The 20118-nt window shown below is 42.4% G+C and overlaps 2 protein-coding genes across 2 annotated transcripts in view; both read left to right on the top strand.

Annotated features, from left to right (window-relative positions):
- LOC127907163 (histone-lysine N-methyltransferase, H3 lysine-79 specific-like) overlaps positions 1 to 20118 on the top strand; it is a 233665-nt gene that overhangs the window by 84379 nt on the left and 129168 nt on the right. The window lies entirely within an intron of this gene.
- LOC118379929 (trichohyalin-like) lies at positions 7 to 9033 on the top strand. Its single transcript, XM_052460935.1, has 5 exons — positions 7 to 76; positions 348 to 1244; positions 1429 to 1497; positions 1624 to 1698; positions 7181 to 9033. The coding sequence occupies exons 2-5, from the start codon at positions 356 to 358 to the stop codon at positions 8500 to 8502; spliced, it is 2355 nt and encodes a 784-aa protein (XP_052316895.1). The 5' UTR covers positions 7 to 76; positions 348 to 355; the 3' UTR covers positions 8503 to 9033.

Genomic DNA, 20118 nt, shown 5'->3' with positions numbered 1-20118 from the left:
GGATCAGGTTTGTGGTATTTACAACATGAGACCCAGGAGGACAAGCTGAAGAGGGAGGCATCAGCTGGTGAGCTTGGTAAGTATGAGAGAGTCTGGAGGAGAGGATTGAATTAGGGAACATGAGTGATGTCATTCAGTTTTCAGACTAATTAATTTGTAATGTATCAAATAGTCAATAGACCAGTTGATGATTGGTTCAGCTCAGATAACTGTTGACTGGAGGAAATAATTACTAATAATTGTACCACCTCCATCAAATGATAATGTCTTTATAGACACACTATTGAATAAATTAATACATTACTTATTCAAACAACCAATTACATATGTTAATTGCTTTCTGTCAGAGTTGAAGATGGAAAAAGAATTAAAAGAGAAATTAAGACAGGAGATGAAACAACTAGAGGAGAAACTAGATGATATGACCCAGGAAGTGAGAAAGAAAGACAGACAACTGGATGATATGACCCAGGAAGTGAGAAAGAAAGACACACAACTGGATGATATGACCCAGGAAGTGAGAGAGAAAGACACACAACTGGATGATATGACCCAGGAAGTGAGAGAGAAAGACACACAACTGGACGATATTACCCAGGAAGTGAGAGAGAAAGACACACAACTGGATGATATGACCCAGGAAGTGAGAGAGAAAGACACACAACTGGGCGATATGACCCAAGAAGTGAGAGAGAAAGAGAGACTCCTGGAGGAGAAGAACCAGATAATGGAACAGAGGGACAGACTATTAGAAGAGAAAGAAAACCAACTGGAAGAGAAAGACAAGCAACTAAAGGATAGAAACATTCAACTAGAGGCTCTGAGAAAGAACATGCAGGACAAGAACAGTCAAGTAGAGAACTTCAGAGTCCTACTGCAGGAACAAGACCTTCAACTAGAGGACAGGAACCACAGACTGGGAGAGAAGGACAGACTACTGGAAGAGAAAGACAAACTACTAAAGGAAAAAGACCTTCAACTAGAGGACAGCAACCACAGACTGGGAGAGAAGGACAGACTACTGGAAGAGAGAGACAAACTACTGGAAGAGAGAGACAAACAACTGGAAGAGAGAGACAGACTACTGGAGGGAAAAGAAAACAAACTAAAAGAGAGGAGACAGGAAGTAGAAGAGAGGAGACAGGAAGTAGAAGAGAAAGACAACCTACTAGAGGAGAGAGAGAACCAGTTAAAAGAAAGAGACAAACAGGTGGAGGATGTCAACAATGAAAATGCTGAACTGGGTGAGATTATTCACACCATTAATACATTTAGTCTTCTGTACTTTCCTCAATTCTCAGGTTTTGTCGACTCTCCACTGAGTTGTGAATATTGTTGTCAATCACTTCATACTTTCCCTCTGCATCATATTTCTGTCTAAAGTCTTTAACACAGAATTCAGATCCTAGTCCTCCTTTGTTATTTCAGCTCAACAGATATGTGATGTGAAGACTGAGGTAGAGAGACTGAGAAGAGAGATCTCAGCCCAGATGACTGGTGAGGGAGATATGTGATACTTAACATTTCAGTAGAAACCCAGAACTCCCCTTCAGAAGGTCTATGTGCCTTCCTGTGTCACTGAGGTAAATGTTCTCATTCTAAATGGTTGTTCTATTATTTTAGAACATGGAGAGCTGTCAGAAACAGGTTCCATCCTCCCAGTCAGGAGGAGAGACAGCATGGAGGTTCCTCTAAACAGTGAGTTATCAATATTGTCCTGTTGTCTCCTACTGTTTCTAGTCTATAGTGGACCATCCTTCACTTAGTGAGTTATCAATATTGTCCTGTTTCTAGTCTATAGAGGACCATCCTTCACTTAGTGAGTTATCAATATTGTCCTGTTGTCTCCTACTGTTTCTAGTCTATAGAGGACCATCCTTCACTTAGTGAGTTATCAATATTGTCCTGTTGTCTCCTACTGTTTCTAGTCTATAGTGGTCCATCCTTCACTTAGTGAGTTATCAATATTGTCCTGTTGTCTCCTACTGTTTCTAGTCTATAGTGGTCCATCCTTCACTTAGTGAGTTATCAATATTGTCCTGTTGTCTCCTACTGTTTCTAGTCTATAGTGGTCCATCCTTCACTTAGTGAGTTATCAATATTGTCCTGTTGTCTCCTACTGTTTCTAGTCTATAGTGGTCCATCCTTCACTTAGTGAGTTATCAATATTGTCCTGTTGTCTCCTACTGTTTCTAGTCTATAGTGGTCCATCCTTCACTTAGTGAGTTATCAATATTGTCCTGTTGTCTCCTACTGTTTCTAGTCTATAGTGGTCCATCCTTCACTTAGTGAGTTATCAATATTGTCCTGTTGTCTCCTACTGTTTCTAGTCTATAGTGGTCCATCCTTCACTTAGTGAGTTATCAATATTGTCCTGTTGTCTCCTACTGTTTCTAGTCTATAGTGGTCCATCCTTCACTTAGTGAGTTATCAATATTGTCCTGTTTCTAGTCTATAGTGGTCCATCCTTCACTTAGTGAGTTATCAATATTGTCCTGTTGTCTCCTACTGTTTCTAGTCTATAGTGGTCCATCCTTCACTTAGTGAGTTATCAATATTGTCCTGTTTCTAGTCTATAGTGGTCCATCCTTCACTTAGTGAGTTATCAATATTGTCCTGTTGTCTCCTACTGTTTCTAGTCTATAGTGACCATCCTTCACTTAGTGAGTTATCAATATTGTCCTGTTGTCTCCTACTGTTTCTAGTCTATAGTGGTCCATCCTTCACTTAGTGAGTTATCAATATTGTCCTGTTGTCTCCTACTGTTTCTAGTCTATAGTGACCGTCCTTCACTTAGTGAGTTATCAATATTGTCCTGTTGTCTCCTACTGTTTCTAGTCTATAGTGGACCATCCTTCACTTAGTGAGTTATCAATATTGTCCTGTTGTCTCCTACTGTTTCTAGTCTATAGTGGTCCATCCTTCACTTAGTGAGTTATCAATATTGTCCTGTTGTCTCCTACTGTTTCTAGTCTATAGTGGACCATCCTTCACTTAGTGAGTTATCAATATTGTCCTGTTGTCTCCTACTGTTTCTAGTCTATAGTGGACCATCCTTCACTTAGTGAGTTATCAATATTGTCCTGTTGTCTCCTACTGTTTCTAGTCTATAGTGGACCATCCTTCACTTAGTGAGTTATCAATATTGTCCTGTTGTCTCCTACTGTTTCTAGTCTATAGTGGTCCATCCTTCACTTAGTGAGTTATCAATATTGTCCTGTTGTCTCCTACTGTTTCTAGTCTATAGTCCATCCTTCACTTAGTGAGTTATCAATATTGTCCTGTTGTCTCCATCCTGTTTCTAGTCTATAGTCATCCTTTAGTGAGTTATCAATATTGTCCTGTTGTCTCCTACTGTTTCTAGTCTATAGTGGACCATCCTTCACTTAGTGAGTTATCAATATTGTCCTGTTGTCTCCTACTGTTTCTAGTCTATAGGACCATCCTTCACTTAGTGAGTTATCAATATTGTCCTGTTGTCTCCTACTGTTTCTAGTCTATAGAGGACCATCCTTCACTTAGTGAGTTATCAATATTGTCCTGTTGTCTCCTACTGTTTCTAGTCTATAGTGGTCCATCCTTCACTTAGTGAGTTATCAATATTGTCCTGTTGTCTCCTACTATTTCTAGTCTATAGTGAACCATCCTTCACTTAGTGAGTTATCAATATTGTCCTGTTTCTAGTCTATAGTGGACCATCCTTCACTTAGTGAGTTATCAATATTGTCTGTTTCTGTCTATTGTCTCCTACTGTTTCTAGTCTGGACCATCCTTCACTTAGTGAGTTATCAATATTGTCCTGTTTCTAGTCTATAGTGGTCCATCCTTCACTTAGTGAGTTATCAATATTGTCCTGTTGTCTCCTACTGTTTCTAGTCTATAGTGGACCATCCTTCACTTAGTGAGTTATCAATATTGTCCTGTTTCTAGTCTATAGTGGTCCATCCTTCACTTAGTGAGTTATCAATATTGTCCTGTTTCTAGTCTATAGTGGTCCATCCTTCACTTAGTGAGTTATCAATATTGTCCTGTTGTCTCCTACTGTTTCTAGTCTATAGTGGACCATCCTTCACTTAGTGAGTTATCAATATTGTCCTGTTTCTAGTCTATAGTGACCATCCTTCACTTAGTGAGTTATCAATATTGTCCTGTTTCTAGTCTATAGTGACCATCCTTCACTTAGTGAGTTATCAATATTGTCCTGTTGTCTCCTACTGTTTCTAGTCTATAGTGGTCCTTCCTTCATCCTTTAGTGAGTTATCAATATTGTCCTGTTGTCTCCTACTGTCTTCTAGTCTATAGTGGTCCATCCTTCACTTAGTGAGTTATCAATATTGTCCTGTTGTCTCCTACTGTTTCTAGTCTATAGTGGTCCATCCTTCACTTAGTGAGTTATCAATATTGTCCTGTTGTCTCCTACTGTTTCTAGTCTATAGTGGACCATCCTTCACTTAGTGAGTTATCAATATTGTCCTGTTGTCTCCTACTGTTTCTAGTCTATAGTGGTCCATCCTTCACTTAGTGAGTTATCAATATTGTCCTGTTGTCTCCTACTGTTTCTAGTCTATAGTGGTCCATCCTTCACTTAGTGAGTTATCAATATTGTCCTGTTGTCTCCTACTGTTTCTAGTCTATAGTGGTCCCATCCTTCACTTAGTGAGTTATCAATATTGTCCTGTTGTCTCCTACTGTTTCTAGTCTATAGTGACCATCCTTCACTTAGTGAGTTATCAATATTGTCCTGTTTCTAGTTATCTATTGTCCTGTTTCTAGTCTATAGTGGTCCATCCTTCACTTAGTGAGTTATCAATATTGTCCTGTTGTCTCCTACTGTTTCTAGTCTATAGTGGTCCATCCTTCACTTAGTGAGTTATCAATATTGTCCTGTTGTCTCCTACTGTTTCTAGTCTATAGTGGTCCATCCTTCACTTAGTGAGTTATCAATATTGTCCTGTTGTCTCCTACTGTTTCTAGTCTATAGTGTCCGTCCTTCACTTAGTGAGTTATCAATATTGTCCTGTTGTCTCCTACTGTTTCTAGTCTATAGTGGTCCATCCTTCACTTAGTGAGTTATCAATATTGTCCTGTTGTCTCCTACTGTTTCTAGTCTATAGTGGACCATCCTTCACTTAGTGAGTTATCAATATTGTCCTGTTGTCTCCTACTGTTTCTAGTCTATAGTGGTCCATCCTTCACTTAGTGAGTTATCAATATTGTCTACTGTTTGTCTATAGTGGACCATCCTTCACTTAGTGAGTTTCAATATTGTCCTGTTGTCTCCTACTGTTTCTGGTCCATCCTTCACTTAGTGAGTTATCAATATTGTCCTGTTGTTCCTACTGTTTCTAGTCTATAGTGGACCATCCTTCACTTAGTGAGTTATCAATATTGTCCTGTTGTCTCCTACTGTTTCTAGTCTATAGTGGTCCATCCTTCACTTAGTGAGTTATCAATATTGTCCTGTTGTCTCCTACTGTTTCTAGTCTATAGTGGACCATCCTTCACTTAGTGAGTTATCAATATTGTCCTGTTGTCTCCTACTGTTTCTACTGTCTATAGTGACCATCCTTCACTTAGTGAGTTATCAATATTGTCCTGTTGTCTCCTACTGTTTCTAGTCTATAGTGGTCCATCCTTCACTTAGTGAGTTATCAATATTGTCCTGTTGTCTCCTACTGTTTCTAGTCTATAGTGGTCCATCCTTCACTTAGTGAGTTATCAATATTGTCTCAAACTGTCATCAATCTTGATATTCTCTATATAGTTTATCCAATAATCCTATATTTCACTATGATGAGTTTAATGTATTTGTAGTTTGTTTATACTATGTTTTAAATGTGTCTATATTGAGTCAGTATGTTGACCAGTTCTTATGTTGTGAGTTACAGTAGGAGGAGAGACCTCAGATACAGACCCCCACACACTGTTTATTCACTGAGTTATGGATGTAGATGATATTAGACACAGCTATGAGTTATGGATTATATTATATTCTCCATCTAGTGAGTTATGGATGTAGATTAGATGATATTATATTAGACAGTTGTACCTCCTCCATCTAGTGAGTTTATGTAGATGATTATATTATATTAGACACTGTTGTATTATATTATATTAGACACTGTTGTACCTCCTCCATCTAGTGAGTTATGGATGTAGATGATATTATATTATATTAGACACTGTTGTACCTCCTCCATCTAGTGAGTTATGGATGTATTATATTATATTATATTAGACACTGTTGTACCTCCTCCATCTAGTGAGTTATGGATGTAGATTATATTATATATTATATTAGACACTGTTGTACCTCCTCCATCTAGTGAGTTATGGATGATTATATTATATTAGACAGATGTTATGGATGTAGATTATATTATATTAGACACTGTTGTACCTCCTCCATATAGTGAGTTATGGATGTAGATGATATTATATTAGACACTGTTGTACCTCCTCCATCTAGTGAGTTATGGATGTAGATGATATTATATTAGACACTGTTGTACCTCCTCCATCTAGTGAGTTATGGATGTAGATGATATTATATTAGACACTGTTGTACCTCCTCCATCTAGTGAGTTATGGATGTAGATGATATTATATTAGACACTGTTGTACCTCCTCCATCTAGTGAGTTATGGATGTAGATGATATTATATTAGACACTGTTGTACCTCCTCCATCTAGTGAGTTATGGATGTAGATGATATTATATTATATTAGACACTGTTGTACCTCCTCCATCTAGTGAGTTATGGATGTAGATATATATTATATTAGACACTGTTGTACCTCCTCCATCTAGTGAGTATGGATAGGATATTATGTAGATGATATTATATTATATTAGATGATACACTGTTGTACCTCCTCCATCTAGTGAGTTATGGATGTAGATTATATTATATTATATTAGACACTGTTGTACCTCCTCCATCTAGTGAGTTATGGATGTAGATGATATTATATTAGACACTGTTGTACCTCCTCCATCTAGTGAGTTATGGATGTAGATGATATTATATTAGATGACCTCCTCCATCTATAGTTATATTAGACACTGTTGTACCTCCTCCATCTAGTGAGTTATGGATGTAGATTATATTATATTAGACACTGTTGTACATCCTCCAGAGAGTCAGAGTGTTGATCAGTGCTGTGTGTTGTGTTGCAGTGGGAGGAGAGAGCAGCAGTCCAGACTCCCCAGTGTCTCCCAGTGTGTCTGAGCTGAGACTGGTGCTGCTGGGGAGGACTGGGGCTGGGAGGGGTGCAGCAGGAAACACCATCCTGGGCAGAGAGGAGTTTGGGGCCCAGGCCAGCCCCTCTGCAGTGACCCAGAGGAGTAAGAGGAGAGAGGGGGACGTGTGTGGGAGACGGCTGGTGCTGGTGGACACTCCAGACTGGTTCTGTCCTGGACTCTCTCTGGAGGAGATGAGACAGGATGTGGGGCTCTGTGTCCGTCTGTCTGCCCCGGGACCCCACGCCTTCCTCCTGGTCATACCAGTGGAGCCCTCTAAGGGGGAGGAGAGAGGGGTGCTGGAGAGAATAGAGGAGATGTTTGGGGAGGGTTGTTGGGAACACACTGTGATTCTATTCACCCATGATGATGGACTGAAAGAGCAGAGCATTGAGGAGTTTCTCCAAGCAGGAAGTCAGGACCTCCAGCAGCTTGTAGAGAAAAGTGGGAGCAGGTACCACGTCCTCAACATTAAGGACAGGGCCCATGGCACTCAGGTATCAGAGCTGCTGGTTCAGGTAGAGGAGATGGTGGCAGGAAACAGAGAGAGATTCTACAGCAGTCAGACCTACCAGGAGGCAGAGGACCAGGTTAGAGAGATGGAGGGAAAGATCCAGAGAGAGAGAGGAGAGAGGAAACAGAGGGAGGAGAGAGACTTGAGAGAGAGGCTTGAGAAGGAGTTGCAGGACTCTCTGATAAAGATAGAGGGAGTGATCCAGGAACATGAGGGAGATATCAGAACACTCAGTGAAAGAACCAGTGAACTGGAGAGACAGGTGAAAGAAGAGAGGGATGAGGAGAAGAAAAGAGAGCTGGAGAGGGAGCTGAAGAGGGAGTCTGATAGGAGGGAGGAGATGGAGAGAAAGCTGGAGAGATTTAGAGAGAAGAGAGAGAATGAGAGGAAGGAGATGGAGGAGAGACACAGACAGGAGATGGAGAACTATGAAGGAGAAGCCAGAGTTCAAGCAGAGAGAAACCTGATGAAGATAGTCCTGCCTGGGTTACAGAGGAACATCATGATCTCACAGACAAAGATGCAGAGGGAGTTCAGCAGACAGATGGAGGAGAGGAATAGACAGATGAAAGAGAAGAATATAGAGATGGAGAGACTAAGACAGAACTTGAAAGAAGTCATGGAAGCTCACTCAGTGTTGCATAAGAGACTGGAACGAGAGGGGAAAGGTCAGAGGGCACTGATAGGGTTGTTGGGCTGGGTCAGGAGAAACTCATCAAGTTGGCTTCTCCACAATCTGATATGATTCACCATCACCGTCTATGATGATGAACCAGACCAGGTCTACTGTCCACTGTACCGTGGGGGTGACCATGGATCATGGTGGTCATGGGGAAAACAGGACAGAATAATGTCTGGTCCAGTCTACAGTGTCAAGAGAAGGAGGGAGAGAGGTCTGTAAAGATCTTGATGAGATTTATGAACAGAATTCCAATCCAACGTAGATTATTGACCTTTGCACTGCAGACCTTTAGAATGGAGAGGGTTGTGGGGGGTCAGGAGGTCAGCGGGCGGAGTCAGAGACTGAGAACTCTAAAGATCTGAGTGTGACTTTTACTCAGTGTTTGAGGAGGTCTACTATTGAATAGAGAACCATAATGTATTTACCACACACTACTTCCTGTTCTTATTCAAATTGTTTCATGTTGAAACTTTAAATATACACTGAGGGCACAAAACATTACACCTTCTAAAGTTGAGTTACAATCTATCCCAATGGAACTCTGTTACCACATGAGACTGATATTGTTGAAATAAAATGTCACTTTGTAAGACATCAGTGTTTGGACATTGTTTGTCTTGGATGAGTCTCTACAGTAGAGCTGAGCTGTCAACACTGAGCTGTCAACACTGAGCTGTCATCACTGAGATGTCAACACTGAGCTGTCATCACTGAGCTGTCAACACTGAGTTGTCATCACTGAGCTGTCATCACTGAGCTGTCAACACAGCTGTCATCACTGAGCTGTCATCACTGAGCTGTCAACACTGAGCTGTCAACACTGAGCTGTCAACACTGAGCTGTCAACACTGAGCTGTCAGCACTGAGCTGTCAACACTGAGCTGTCAACACTGAGCTGTCAACACTGAGCTGTCAACACTGAGCTGTCAACACTGAGTGGTCAACACTGAGCTGTCAAAACTGAGATTTCAACAGTAGGCTGGTCTCTACATGATAATGCTACTACTACTACTACTACTACTACTACTGCTACTACACCTACTACTACTGCTACTTTTACTGCTACTACTATTACTGCTGCTACTGCTATTGCTACTTATACTACTACTACTACTACTACTACTGCTGCTGCTACTACTGCTACTACTACTACTACTGCTACTACACCTACTACTACTGCTACTACTACTACTACTACTACTACTACTACTACTACTACTACTACTACTACTACTACTGCTGCTACTACACCTACTGCTACTTTTACTGCTACTACTATTACTGCTGCTACTGCTATTGCTACTTATACTACTACTACTACTACTACTACTACTGCTGCTACTACTGCTACTACTACTACACCTACTACTACTGCTACTTTTACTGCTAATACTATTACTGCTGCTACTGCTACTTATACTGCTACTACTACTGCTACTACTACTGCTACCACTCCTACTACCTACTACTACTACTACTACTACTACTACTACTACTACTACTACTGCTACTACTACTGCTACCACACCTACTACTACTACTAATACTATTACTGCTGCTACTGCTATTGCTACTTCTACTTCTACTACTACTGCTACTGCTACTACTACTGCTGCTACTAATACTCTAGGACAGCAGTTTGAGAAGACCAGAGGAAGTGATGGAGCATCAGTCTGAATGCAGATGTCCATATGACTGATAGGTGAGTAATTAAATACACATGCAGTAACCTTCTCTGACCACCAGATGTCTCTGTTACACCACCAGAGGAGCAGTAGGAACCATGAGGACGATATTAGTAGCAGTTGTCCATTCAACAGCTGACTCCAATAGTTGATGCATGTCAATGCATGTCTGACTCCCTCCGGAGGAGTTCAGGAAAATCACAATCACATCATAATGTGTCTTTTCATCATCTACCCCAGTGGTTCACAAACATTGTATCATCCCGTATCCCTTCAAACACTCAACCTCCAGGGGTCTGCACTGCTCTCTACTACACCATGCGCCCTACCCTACACACACGCACGCACGCACGCACACACACACACACACACACACACACACACACACACTCTCCTGAATACTCCAAATACACACACACCACTAAAACACAACTCCTGAATACTCCAAACACACACCACTAAAACACAACTCCTGAATACTCCAAACACACACACACAGCTCCTGAATACTCCAAACACACACACACACACAGCTAAAACACAGCTCCTGAATACTCCAAACACAGGCCTGATGAAAACAGCCACCTGTCAGAAGATGCTTGGACTCGTTCACCTGACCCGATACTTGTGATGAAAAGTCAAGTTTCCACTTCTGAGCTTTTAATTGCTGATTAGATGGTTGCTGCTTTCAGGGGAGGTTAGATTTATTCAAATGTTGTTGAAAGTCACGAGGAGGACTGTGGAGGCTATATGAGTTACAGGATGTCTTAGACATTTTGCACAACCTGGGAAACTATCATATACTGTCCTCTGTACCAACTTCTGCCTACAATTGATTTACTAAAGGAGAATTATGATACTTAAAACAAAGAGTCTGTGTTTCCTTTCCATTACTAATGTATGTTTGATAATAATATAGACCTGATCATCTGAAGAAATTGACCAACAAAAGAGTCAATATAAAATAGCCTACAGACAGTGAGTGTGATGAGCTGTACCAAAGCCCCGGCAGGAACACAGAACCTAACAGGTGGAGTCTGGGGTGGTGCTGGGAGCAGGAACACAGAACCTAACAGGTGGAGTCTGGGGTGGTGCTGGGAGCAGGAACACAGAACCTAACAGGTGGAGTCTGGGGTGGTGCTGGGAGCAGGAACACAGAACCTAACAGGTGGAGTCTGGGGTGGTGCTGGGAGCAGGAACACAGAACCTAACAGGTGGAGTCTGGGGTGGTGCTGGGAGCAGGAACACAGAACCTAACAGGTGGAGTCTGAGGTCGTGCTGGGAGCAGGAACACAGAACCTAACAGGTGGAGTCTGGGGTGGTGCTGGGAGCAGGAACACAGAACCTAACAGGTGGAGTCTGAGGTGGTGCTGGGAGCAGGAACACAGAACCTAACAGGTGGAGTCTGGGGTGGTGCTGGGAGCAGGAACACAGAACCTAACAGGTGGAGTCTGGGGTGGTGCTGGGAGCAGGAACACAGAACCTAACAGGTGGAGTCTGGGGTGGTGCTGGGAGCAGGAACACAGAACCTAACAGGTGGAGTCTGAGGTGGTGCTGGGAGCAGGAACACAGAACCTAACAGGTGGAGTCTGAGGTCGTGCTGGGAGCAGGAACACAGAACCTAACAGGTGGAGTCTGAGGTCGTGCTGGGAGCAGGAACACAGAACCTAGCAGGTGGAGTCTGAGGTCGTGCTGGGAGCAGGAACACAGAACCTAACAGGTGGAAGAGAGAGATTAAAGTAGACGGCACGCGTCAAAGTAATTGATTTATGACCCTGCGTCATGATGACGTGTGCATGTCCAAATATGGGCCTCCGGCCCGTCCATCCTGTTCCTGTGGTCATGTGTTAGAGGGTGTGTGTTATTTTATATCTATATGGCATCCTTTGAAGTAGTCATGGTGATTGATGTCTAGGGGCCTGGTTGAACTGGGGGGGTTGAGTGTTTGAACTTTTGGAACGTGTATGTCCCCCACCCTCAGTTTTATTGCCCTTATGTTTGTTATCTGATGAAGCAGGAATGTCCTTGGGTATTGGCTGTGGCATATGCATTATAAATGTCCAGAACAAGCGATTTTTAAAATAAAGACTCGAATATTAAACATCTAAAATGTCTCCAAGGCCAATTCTCGGAGTGCTCTGCAGCTCATGTCATGAATCCAATGACAAAAGCCTGGAGGATGTTTTACGTGAGGCTCCAGATGTTTTAAAGGATTTTTGTGTACAAGTGAGGGACATATGTCTTACATATTCCAACCTGAGGAATCTACGGTTAAGATATTCACAGACAGCGTGTCCAAACCCTTTTATCGGGCAGAACCCGGGAGTTTTTCTCCAGAGCTAAGGATGAGAGAATGGCTTAAAATAAGACTTGTGCTGTGTCAAATGGAACGTGCCATGAGTGCTTCAAGGCTGCCAGGATATGCGTTGGAAGAACAGGTCTGCGGACGAAATGATCTGATGGCCCTGAGAGTCACTTCAATGGCGTATACCCCGGACTCCAGAGTGACAATTTTAGCATGTGAACAATTTGATAGTGCAAATGCTACGGTCAGTTCATATGTATCCTCCACAGCATGCAAGGATGTATATTTTTTTCAAATAATGTTCAGTTTTAAATGGCGCGATTTACCACATTTTCCGAACCCTGATGAATAAGCTGGACAGTCTTTTCGAAAATCGTGAACAATTACGGCGATGGCCGAGGTTATCGTTGAGACATACCCAGGACCCACAAGGCCGAAGGTGGATCTTTCCCTGGAGGGAAAACGTCCAACTTCGATGGAGCGGGCAAAAGGGTTAGTAGGGTGTAGGTGCTAAATATTTAGAATTAAATCATTGGTTTTGAAAATGTATCTCACCCATTTAACGAAAGGGGAAGCGGTCTTTTCTCTCACGCTAGGGTCTGGCGCAGACAACTGTAATATCTGAAAAAAACATGTATTATTTTAGAGTCTTTTCCTACAATGGTATGTTATGAACATTACGGGTTATTAAAGTTTGTAATAATGTACAACTGCAGGCTCCAAGTTTTTTTAAACATAAAACACTCGTGATGCATGTTTAAATATTATTAAAATTTGTTACTTAATTCAAACATGTCTTAAAGGTTGTACAAAATATTTTGGAATTCAATAAAAGGAATTTAAAAAACTGTATCTCACCCTTAACTAGGGGAAAATGTATTTCACATCATCACCCAGCTCTGTCGCAAAGGAAAAAGACATTGAGAATCAGGGGGCGTGCATGAGTGTGCGTGTGACGGAGCAGCAGGAGTGTGTGTGTGTGTGTGTGTGCGTTACATAAACCATAAGGTGTGGGTTCAACACGGGGTCCCAGAGCTCTATCTGTAGAGAATCGTTTGAAACCAAGGTTTGCACTATCAGATATCGGCCGACCGCCCGGGGTTAAACACTGATATCTAATCAGCACCCTGGTACCCCACCAAACCGGTTGTAGACAGAATGTCTCTTTGAATTCACAGCCTTTTGGTCTCTAAACCAAACATACAGGGGGGTTGCTTACATGATATCTCCCGAAACAATCCCACCACGGCCCTGCAAACTCTTTACGTACTTTAGCATGTTAGGGACAGAATGGGGAGCATCTATTTTAACACGGTTAGCACCGCTTTTATTGCAAACCCACAGGCCCGACTATTTAGCTGCCCGGACAGATTAAAAAATATATTCTGAATAAGTGAATCTCTCCTAACGGATATTTCTGGAGGTGACTAAATGAAAAATATATTTTAAGATTTTTTAAAAATATTATCGGGGTATTAGTGTAATATTAAACCCAAGTTATTTGTGTATTTCAGGCCAAATGCTAATATACGTTAAAAGGGTATATATAGCGTATAACTGGTAATATTGTCTAATGTTTGTTAGGATCCCAAACAATTGTCTAACGTTTGTTAGGATCCCAAACATTTACGCAGCTTTTACGCGAGCGTCTGCTAAATGACTTAAATGTAAATGTAAATGTTTACCGGATCTGGAACAACATGAGGGGGTTTCTCGGTCTCAAAAACCAGTCAGTCGCCATCAGCATTTTTTCGCTGGAGGTCCTTATAATTAATCACATACCCAAGAATATTTTATATATAAAACAAAAAAAAAGTGTCTACTATTTTAAAAGCTATTTGATGTATTTACAGCCGACATACAGCCAAGAATGATAAAGGATTCGTTATGGACATCGGACACATCGGGTGACTTCCCGTTCTGTACGAACGTTTTTTTCAAACTCACCGCGAATCCCGGGAACCTCCACCCCCTCACGACATATTCCAGACCCCAACAACAAACGCACAACTGTGGCCCAAGTACATTGCTCAGAATCCACCCCTCCCGAAAAGTACTGCTGGGCAGTGAACTTGCGGCTTCACGAGCCGGCGCTCCAAGGACACGGTATGAGACCACTATATGTTTTTGTTATTAGTTATACGTCTTTTTATTAGTTATACCTCTTATGATAGAATATGTTAAAACAAGGACAAATAATGTTTTTTCAGGCTGCCAGGAGAAAGGCAGAATCGGGAACGCTGGATGAAAAAACCCTAGAGCCCTCCGTATCCGCAATTCGTAAGAACAGCCAGCGCCCAAAAAAACGAGGTATTTTAACTATGTATTGTTAATATATATTATTATACCTGAAATGTATTTGACATTTTATGTATCTAACATATTTTTATATTTAATAACGTAATTGTGTATGTATTATTTTAATTCAGACTCCGCCCGCGAAACACGGCACAGACGGACACATACATCTAGAGCTGGGGGATTCCGGCGCACCGAACGTTCCCGATGAAACAACCGATAGACCTGTTTTTAATGACATTTCAGATGTTGACGACCAGTTATTCTGTGATGCGGCCAACCTTATCGACCCCGTCAATTCTACGGCATCAGTACCTGCAGCCGAACAAGAAAGGTTTTTCACATTCTTTTCCAGGGCTTTGAAATCGAGGAATGTTTTGCTATACAAACGACTGGGGGTTTTAATTGAGACAGTACAGAGACGATATGTTATTCTGGCATAGAACAATTCCACGCATGTTAAACAGCAAACCGATTAAAAAACGCAAATACAGGCGCTAAAATCATACATGTAACACCAATCATTCCAGAAAGACCCAAAAAATGCACATCCTTAATTATCCAAATGGCAGAACTACAGCAACAAGGGGAGACAGTTGAAAGCCTCTTAGCACAGATACCGACAGACCTCCTAGAAGTTATTAAACGTATGAACGAGTCATCTGTTATCACAGATTCCCCTCATAACCTTAATTAATAGGTTGAACGAGAGTCAGACATTTTCGGCCCCTGCCACCCCAACAGAGATAGACCAACCAGTAACGCCCAGGTCCGTAGAGTCTGAAACGCCACAAGATGTTTTTGCGGAATTGGAAAATTGTCTAATAAATCTGGCGGGAGATGGTCTTGATAGACATGTCCGGGTTGTGTACCGGAATAAATTCAACAATACAGAGATTCGACAGTTTTTCAATTTCCTATGTGTGAATCAGAATCTTGACTATGCGGTATTTTACATGATGATGATGGACACTCTAAACGATCTGTTAGAGACGGCAAGAGATTATGGCGAACCACGCGATGTCTTACAGTTGGAAATTTGTGGAGATAGCCTGCATAACACAGTATCTCTTATTTTACCCAATTGCGAAGCAGATCTAGTACAATTTACCACGCTGCTAGACCGCCTTGTTCAGTCAAGTTTAGCCATCATAGCCAATCGGACCCTCGAGCTTGTAGTGCAAATAATACGTCAACCCCAGGGTGGTGGTGGGCAGAGAAGGAAGCTTGATAGCCTAATGCAGTCAGAAATCATAAGCAATAAAAGGGCCTACCTCATAAACGTTCACAATCCCTATAATAAGCTATGTTTTGCAATAGGCCTAGCGCATTTACTTAACCCCGGATGTACTGATCTGACGGCATTGCAAAAGGCTAGAGAGATCCAAACGGGGGTGGGTCTCGGTATACAGGATGGGGTGGCTTTCTCGGACATAGTCAAATTTGAAAACTTTCTGAATATCAAGATTGTGGTTTTGTACCACAGTAGAGCTAATGCAGCTCTCTTGAAGTTCCAAAACACCCCCCAACCGCACCCTCAGATTCTGTACTTTTATGTGCAAAACGAACATTACTACGCCGTTACCAACATCACGGCATTTTTAGGCTCACCATATGTGTGTCCATCCTGCCATACCGGCTACACCCGAAAGGGGGGACACTCGTGCCGTTATAACTGTTCAGTATGTCAGGATGCAGAGTGCCCAATGCAAACCTTAAACTTGACACCCTGTGAGGATTGCCACCTCACATGTCGTTCGACCTACTGTTACGATAAACACAAAATTGAAACATGGCAACCTAAGGCCTGTAAATCTGTAAGCATTTGTGCCATTAACAAGAAATGCCCAAAATGTCATTGCAATTACAGCCTTAAAATAGATAGCCCTAAACCACATGTGTGTGGAATCATACATTGTCCAATCTGTAAAGGGCATTTGAAAAGCAGAAATGCTGAAGTGGTTCAAGAAGTGCCACTAGAGTGTTATATTCAGCCCTTGGCTGAAAGATGAACATTCAGAGAAATATGTGTTCTATGATTTTGAGACAAATCAGCAATCGGGGGATCATTTGCCTATTTTTGTATCTACCATGACATTCAAGGGGGAAAAGTGGTCTGCAGAAGGATCCAATTGTGCACTACTCTTTCTAAAACATTTTAGAAAGCCACAGTACCGAAACTTCACGTTTATAGCCCACAATTCTAGAGCCTACGATTCTTACCTGCTTCTGAATCCATTGATACAGCAAGGCGTGGCACCCGGGGTCATAGCTCAAGGTAGTAAAATCGTGTGTTTTGTAGACCCAGCCTTGAACCAGAGATACATTGACAGTTTAAGATTCTTACCCATGCGCTTGGCTCAAATGGCAGAAGCCTTGGGTTTTGAAAACTCTGTGAAAGGCTGGTTCCCCCACTTCTTCACATCTGAGGAGAATCTAAATTATGTCGGATCATATCCCAGCCCTGAAATGTACGGGTGTGATCAAATGTCTCCCAAAGAGCGTGAGAGATTCATGACGTGGTACGAGACAGTAAGACATGGCACCTTTGATTTCCATAAAGAGATGGAATCATACTGTGACCATGATGTGGTTATACTTCGTGAAGGATGCCTCAGATTCAGAGAAGAGGTAATCAAAGATGCAGGCATTGACCCCTGGAGTTGTACAACTATTGCATCGGCATGCATGAAAACCTACCGACACACTATCTACCTACAGCCTCTATAGCTATCCCCTCGCCTGACAACTACCGACGCCAATTCAAGTCATACTCTAGTGGGTCCATTCAATGCTTAGAGTATATGGCCCAGGATAAAGACATTTTTATTCAACATGCTTTGAATTGAGGGGAGAAGGCATTTGGCTCTTACCATGTAGATGGCTACACCCAGATTTACGGGGTTGAGACCGTGTATGAGTACAACGGTTGTTTCTTCCATGGTTGCAAATCTTGCTTTGTGCCCCAGACCATGTGTTTCCTAACCCAAAAGACTTTTGGGGAAATGTACCAAGAGTTTCAAGACAAAGTTGATTCTTTACAGGCTACTTACGGTCTATAAGTGGTGGTTTTGTGGGAGCATGAATGGACAGCCCTCAAAACGTCTGATCCTCATGTTCAAGCCTTCCTTTCCAGCTATGACAACCCAGAACCTCTGGAACCAAGACAGGCCTTGTATGGCGGCCGTACCAATGCTTTGACACCCCAGAACCTCTGGAGCCAAGACAGGCCTTGTATGGCGGCCGTACCAATGCTTTGACACCCCAGAACCTCTGGAGCCAAGACAGGCCTTGTATGGCGGCCGTACCAATGCTTTGACACCCCAGAACCTCTGGAGCCAAGAGAGGCCTTGTATGGCGGCCGTACCAATGCTTTGACACCCCAGAACCTCTGGAGCCAAGACAGGCCTTGTATGGCGGCCGTACCAATGCTTTGACACCCCAGAACCCCTGGAACCACGACAGGCCTTGTATGGCGGCCGTACCAATGCTTTGACACCCCAGAACCTCTGGAGCCAAGACAGGCCTTGTATGGAGGCCGTACCAATGCTTTGACACCCCAGAACCTCTGGAGCCAAGACAGGCCTTGTATGGAGGCCGTACCAATGCTTTGACATTGAGGTATGTAGCGCAACCCGACGAGACAATAGGCTATGTAGGTTTTACATCCCTTTATCCGCATGTAATGAGTTCCTCATGCTATCCTATAGGGCATCCGGAAATTATTCATCGTGATTTTGACTTACCTCAAAAATATTTTGGTCTGATCAAAGCAACAGTCTACCCTCCTAGGGGTTTGTTTATACCTGTGTTGCCTTACAGGGGCACTCAAGGAAAACTTTTCTTTCCCCTTTGTCGCACCTGCAGTGAAAACAAACAACAAACCCCATGTGATCACTCCGATCAAGAAAGGGCGCTGACAGGGGTGTGGGTCACAGTTGAATTCTCTAAGGCTTTAGAGATGGGGTATCGTGTGGCCAAAATCTTTGAAGTATGGAACTTTTCCAAGAAATCAGACACTCTTTTTAAAGAGTACATCAAGACCTTGAGATGTAAGCAAATGGCTTCAGGCTATCCTGTAATTGGTCACAGATCAAGAGAGCAAAGACAGGTACATTCAAGACTATCACGACAAAGAAGGCATCCTTCTTGACCCTGACAGAATAGAGGTCAACAAAACCAAACGAAATGTGTCGAAATTGTACTTAAATTCGCTTTGGGGCAAATTAGCACAGAGGTGTAATATGCTAACAACGTCAATTATTAAAGACCCTGAAGAATTTTTGGAATTTGTTTTTTCGGACCAATACGAAATTTCACATTTTTCATTCTTGAGTCAAGATATTGCCTTGGTGCAATGGCGACGTAACAAGAAGTGGGTTCTACCCCCGGGTAATGTAAATGTGTTTCTTGCAGCATTTACCACGGCCTATGGCCGACTTACATTTACATTTACATTTACATTTGAGGCGGGTTCTTTACCACGACACAGACTCTGTGGTCTATGTAAGCAAACCGGGGGATTGGAGCCCCCCACTCAGCAACTATCTGGGTGGCTTAAGGAGTGAACTCGCAGAGGGTGACCATATCACAGGATGGTCCTCCTGTGGTCCTAAAAGCTATGCTTTTTTAAAAAGCTATGCTTTTAGGACTCAAAAGAATCACGTGGTGTTGAAAGCCAAAGGAGTGACTCAAAACTATGAAAATGCCCAGCGTGTAAACTTGGAATCAATCACACGCTTGGTCGAGGGGTTCCTAAATGACAGGAATAGTGACTTGGAGATTTTGGAGCTCCTACAAACAGATTGTTAGGGATAAAAAGGGCTTCCAACTGAGGAATGCCCCACTCACTAAAAGATTCAGGGTCGTCTATGACAAGAGACTGCTTTTGCCTGACGGGACCACATTGCCCTATGGCTACTGACTTACGCTACATGCCGCAGTGTGTCAGGCGTGACTCAAAACTATGAAAATTCCCCACGTGTAAAACTTGGAATCAATCACATGCTTGGTCGAGGGGTTCCTAAATGACAGGAATAGTGACTTGGAGATTTTGAGCTCCTACAAAAAGATTGTTAGGTATAAAAAAGGGCTTCCAACTGAGGAATGCCCCACTTACTAAAAGATTCAGGGTTGTCTATGACAAGAGACTGCTTTGCCTGCCTGGACCACATTGTCCCTTTGGCTACTGACTTATGCTACAAGCTACAGGGTTTCTTAAAGCTTAGGATATAATGACTGCTGTAGAAGGTTTTGACCCCCGGTTGCAACTACCATTTTCGGCCTTAATCGCAGGGCCTTCGAATAGTGGTAAAACTTGTTTTGTAAAAAGTATTTTAGAGAATTCTGAACATGTGTTATCTCAAAAGCCTGATAATGTTGTGTGGTGTT

This window comes from Oncorhynchus keta, chromosome 14, assembly GCF_023373465.1.
Source record: "Oncorhynchus keta strain PuntledgeMale-10-30-2019 chromosome 14, Oket_V2, whole genome shotgun sequence".
In the NCBI taxonomy this organism is placed as follows: domain Eukaryota; kingdom Metazoa; phylum Chordata; class Actinopteri; order Salmoniformes; family Salmonidae; genus Oncorhynchus; species Oncorhynchus keta.
Note: the sequence above shows the minus strand (reverse complement) of the source record. Positions and strands in the feature narration are given on the sequence as shown.

Coding starts and splice junctions, on each gene's coding strand:
- LOC118379929 (XM_052460935.1), top strand. CDS start 356: ATGGAAAAAGAATTAAAAGAGAAATTAAGACAGGAGATGAAACAACTA. Junction 1,245..1,428: donor CAATGAAAATGCTGAACTGG/GTGAGATTATTC, acceptor TTGTTATTTCAG/CTCAACAGATATGTGATGTG. Junction 1,498..1,623: donor GATCTCAGCCCAGATGACTG/GTGAGGGAGATA, acceptor CTATTATTTTAG/AACATGGAGAGCTGTCAGAA.